Source organism: Brassica oleracea, chromosome C4 (assembly GCF_000695525.1).
Source record: "Brassica oleracea var. oleracea cultivar TO1000 chromosome C4, BOL, whole genome shotgun sequence".
Taxonomy (NCBI): domain Eukaryota; kingdom Viridiplantae; phylum Streptophyta; class Magnoliopsida; order Brassicales; family Brassicaceae; genus Brassica; species Brassica oleracea.
In genome coordinates, this window is record NC_027751.1 from 52,930,288 (window position 1) to 52,935,520 (window position 5,233).

General features: G+C 31.2%; 1 protein-coding gene across 1 annotated transcript; it reads left to right on the top strand.

Annotated features, from left to right (window-relative positions):
- The first annotated feature begins 1,431 nt into the window (after positions 1–1,431).
- On the top strand, positions 1,432–4,004 carry LOC106341106 (LOB domain-containing protein 18-like). The gene is made up of 2 exons (XM_013779928.1): positions 1,432–1,928; positions 3,515–4,004. The coding sequence occupies exons 1-2, from the start codon at positions 1,566–1,568 to the stop codon at positions 3,926–3,928; spliced, it is 777 nt and encodes a 258-aa protein (XP_013635382.1). The 5' UTR covers positions 1,432–1,565; the 3' UTR covers positions 3,929–4,004.
- The last annotated feature ends 1,229 nt before the right edge of the window (positions 4,005–5,233 follow it).

The window sequence follows — 5,233 nt, forward strand, 5'->3', positions numbered from 1 at the left end:
GGTGGGGGGGGGTTTCTAACTTTCTAAGGGAACGGCGCGTAGGACCTGTCAAGAGTGACGTCACTTATTTCATTGATTTTTTACTCATTTCATTGATTTTTGAAAGTCTAAGCAAAAACCGCGTTTACTTCTATTATTGGTGTTGAAATTAAATTTTGCTACAATTTATAACATATGTATTCACATAATATATTTTTTTTTTAAATAAAAAAAATTTCAGCAAGCTTTGAGTGAATTATGAAAGCTACAATTTTAGCTTAGACTTTCAAAAATTCTCTCTAAACTTATGAGGATTGAATTTTTAATGAAAATTTTCATTAGAAGATTAAAATCATGACAAATTTCTTTAGATTAGTATTTAAAATATTTTAATAATACTGGATTATAAATTATATATAAGTTACAACGTTAGTAACATTTCATTTTAAAATTGCATGTTTATAGAATAAATAATTTATCATTTTAGAGACAAACCTTAAATTGAATACACTTTCTATAAAAATTCATCCGATTCACTCGGATCTCGTTTCTAAATCGAAATCGTATCCATAACAATTGTATCATACCTTCATTACGGTAATTATTGATAGAAAACGTGAATTACTATAATGGAAACAACATACTACTTCCATAGATGGAAATAAATTATTTAACATAGCTGATGCCCTTTTTATACATTTTGAAAGATAAGCTGGCGATCAACTCATCCTCTAATAATGGTAGCTAATTTAAATTGATGAAAACATGTTAATCATTTACTTATTAAGGTCTTTCATCAATTACGTTTGCTTTTGAATTTTTATTCCTATAACACAAATTTGGGAAAATATAATCTATAAGATAACAATAAGAGCTGGCGTCTTAACAACCTCCTCGCAACTTAGTTTTCAATATACCAATCAAATTTGGGAGAAATGAAAAAAAATGGGAGAAATTCACTATTTTCATTATGGTTAAATTTGTATGAGAAAATAAAAAATGTTCGATTACCTAATTTATTTGGCACTCAAGTGAAAGTTTAAAAAATACATAAAATTTATCTTACACCAAAACATTAAAGTCATGAAATATCTCAAAAATTACAATTCACATTCACATCAATAAAGAGGAAGCAAGAACTATATTTTGCTCGGGAGTTAAATTCCAATCACGAGATGTTCCAAGAGAGATAGATAATTAAACGAGTTTTCTCTTTTTCTTTCTCTTTTGATTTATAAATATAATTAAGTAATTAAAGGTTCTGAGAATCAATAATAGAAGAGGCTTATCGCATGTTTGCTTCACGCAAACAACCAAATGTGAGAGAGAAAGAGAAGAGAGAGAGATCGTTTTTTTTATGGTTTAGCTTTGTCGTCGCGTGGCTTTAAAGACTTTCTTCTCTATACTCTCCTCTTTACGAAGCCCTAATTCTCCTCTTTTCATTCGGTTTTCTCAATTTTTCTCTCTCTACAACACCAAACATAAAATCCATAAAAGTATTCTCACAAATTAATACAAGAGAGAGAGAGAACAAGAACTCGTTAACGTGGGGTTTGTGACAATACCGTGTTGCTTACAGGGTTGTCATGAGCGGCGGTGGAAACACACTCACCTCCATGGGAGGTAGTGGTTGTGGTGGAGGAAGTAGCGGCAGTGGAGGAGGAACTAGTGGCGGTGGTGGTGGTGGGCCTTGTGGTGCTTGTAAGTTTCTAAGGAGAAAGTGTGTTCCGGGTTGTATATTCGCACCGTACTTCGACTCTGAGCAAGGCTCGGCTTATTTTGCGGCGGTGCATAAAGTTTTCGGAGCCAGCAACATCTCAAAACTTCTATTACACATACCCGTTCATCGACGGTCCGATGCAGTTGTAACCATTTGCTATGAAGCTCAGGCTCGGATAAGGGACCCTATCTATGGTTGCGTCGCTCACATCTTTGCTCTTCAGCAACAGGTAATTAATTAACCCTTTTGTTAAAGTGTGTTGGAAATTACTATACTACATGTAAAACATACTAATTTTTTTTTTTTGTGAAAGATACTAACCACAACTTATTTCGATGACAGTTACGTTTTTCTTTTTTTCTTTTGCAAAAGTAGCAAACTTCGGTTTCGTTTGGGAATAATATATAGTTTTAAACTCATGAAAACTCGTTTAAGTATGAGCAATCTGTTTGTTTGAAATGATCTGGTCTGATATTTCCGAGAGTTTGTCATTTCCTCAAGTTTTCTTGGTTTGTAATCTTCTACTTTGAGTATAAAGGACAAAATCTGATTATAAATTCTTAACATTTACACCAAAAAAATCTGATTATAAATTACTATAAAAAAAATTAATTAATGTTCAAAGTAATTATATAAAAAATTAAAAATGATGCGGTCGTCGACAAGTCCCATTGCAAAATATGGAGGTTTTGGCTGATTTTCTGGAAATGGTCGGGGTACAATTTTCTGTCTTTTTTTTCTAACTGAACCATTTTCTATCTTAATACGTCTATACCAATATTTTCTCACTATAAATCGTTTTCTATATTTCAAATTTATCACTTTCTTTAACTTCATGCCTATATCTCATGTAATAAGGGGATGAATCTGTATGATGCGTGTCATTTTTATTATTTACTTTCTACGTTAGTATTTTACATATTTTGGTCTAACAACCTTAACAATCGAACATGCATGCATTCCATTTCTGATCCTTAAGTTAATTAAGGTAAATAAAAGTTAATTAGTCAAAGTTGTGGGTAATGCATAAAAGCTATTTTTTTAAAAAAAATAGTAATTATTTTGGGATAATTAGACTATCACGCTAAGCGTATACAATAGAACTTCTATAAATTAATACTCGGTAAATTAATAATCTCTATAAATTAATAAATTTCACCGGTCCCAATTCGGACCGGTTCAAAATTTGACACAAACCTATAAAATAATAAGATAATATTTTTTTATAAAACTCTATGTAAATATATGGTCCCACTAAAATTATAAATTAATAATTTATGTGTATACATATTTTATATAAATAAGAATCTATTTTATATATTCACAATGGAATTATCTTTATATTTTCTTAACACTAAATATACATTTGATGAGATTTAGTAATATTGTATCTAAAACCACATTTAAGTTATATGCAATATACATATTATATACACTAAATAATATAATAAAATTAATATAAATGTCAAATTAAAAAAAAATAACAATTAATGTCTATACACTAAAATCAAATATTTTTTTAATATATCTTAGAATAAACATATCTTAAAATAAGAAATCTAAATAAGGAAATTTTTGTGAATTAATATCTCTATAAATTAATAAAATTTTAAAGTTTCAATATTATTAATTTATAGAGGTTTTACTGCAATTAAAAACCTAAAAGGAGGATATTCATTGATCATATCAACCGTTCTATGTTGATAATGAATTGCAAGCAATTATATAATCACATCCTCGTCTAATTTTCAGAATAATTTCATGATTCTCAACCCATATATATATTTACAGTTTTAAGTCGTAAAATGTATATAGGTGGTGAATCTACAGGCAGAAGTCTCTTACGTACAAGCCCATTTGGCATCTCTAGAGCTACCTCAACCACCACCACCACCTCGGCCTCAATCGCAACCACAACTGCTCTTCTTAACTCCCCCACCACTTTCCATAACTGATTTACCTGCATCAGTCTCACCATTACCTTCAACATACGACTTAGCTTCTACCTTCGATCAAGCAGCGTCTCCTTCGTCGTGGGCAACACAACAGCGAAGATTCGTTGATCCACGCCACCAATACGGTAGATCATTGCCATCTTCTTCAGCAACCTTAGGGCTAGGTGGTGGAAACAGTGACCTTGAAGCATTAGCACATGAGCTCCTACATAGACAAGGATCTCCTCCACCTACGGCTACCGATGACTCGCCGTCTCGGACTAAGTCTAGATGAGTTTGGCTGTGATCGATATTTATCTCCCTTTCTTTTTTAGCAAAAATAAATTACTACTCAATAAGTTTTAGAATATTATAAGGACTTTTCTAACATTTACCTATAGTATTGTATTTTCCCTTCTTTTTATTTCCGCTTATTCTTCTTTGCTGTATTTTTCACCTGAAATGCGAATACATAATCATACATAGATTTTGTCTGTTACCTTATATTATGCCATCTTCATATTTTACCTCGGTCTTTTTCTTGCAAGGCCCTTCTGTTACCGTGGGAGTTTCTTTGTCGATCCACAGACGTAAATGTAAATACACAAGTCTGACAGGGAGGTGTAATAAGAGGACTCGCTTGTTGATGTTTGTGACGAGTTACTATTCGTCCTACATATTATTGGGCCTAGAGTCTGGGCCTATGCTTAATCCAGTTTAGTTTTTCTAACACTAATAATGGATTCGATGATCAACTGTATGAGTCTGGCCGTAAAACTTCATGAGTTGTTGGGGTTTAAGTTTTTTTTTTCGGATATGTGAGCGAGTTAGGTTTTATTATTGAATTGTATTAGTATATACTAAATTTCAGAGTTCTTTTTAACTTGACAACAATTGAGAGTTGATTTTCGAAATACTTTTTATATATGTTATTTATAATCAAGATTTTGAAAACTAGATGTGTAAACTGATGTTTCAAAACATCTCGGGTTCTACGATTTTAGTTTAAACGAAAAATCTTTGTTCAAGTAAAAAAAGTAAAAATGAAAGATAATCCAAGGAAATAATTGATTATAGCCAATCAGGCAATTTCCTGATAAAAATGTGAATTAAACATCAAAGACAAGTTGTTAAAAATAAATTTTCATTAATCTAGACGTCTATTGCCTTGCTGATTAATTATGCTGACTTGCTTTGGGAATGGAATGTCAACAGGTAATATAGGTGACAATAAACAAATTGATGGCATTATTTATGTTTAAAATCGAAAAGTACATATATATAGCATCTATAACGGAACATTTTATGTAATTATCATATGAAGGCGCTCGTGTACGTAGATTCGTTGATCAAACTTAGATAGCAAGCCAAAGAAAAGGTATGTTATTTGAGAAACAGGAAAGCTAGTTATTAGTTCATTTCGTCTATAAATATTATTGTTAATTTCGTTTTCGAGTTTACTTTTTAATTTCTTATTTCGTCCTATGCATATTCGTTAATTTAAAGCGAAAATCAGATGCAATCATTGTGTTGCATATTATCAAATTCTTACATGATTAGAATAACAAAACTTTCACTTCCTTACATGTCGGAACCCCTC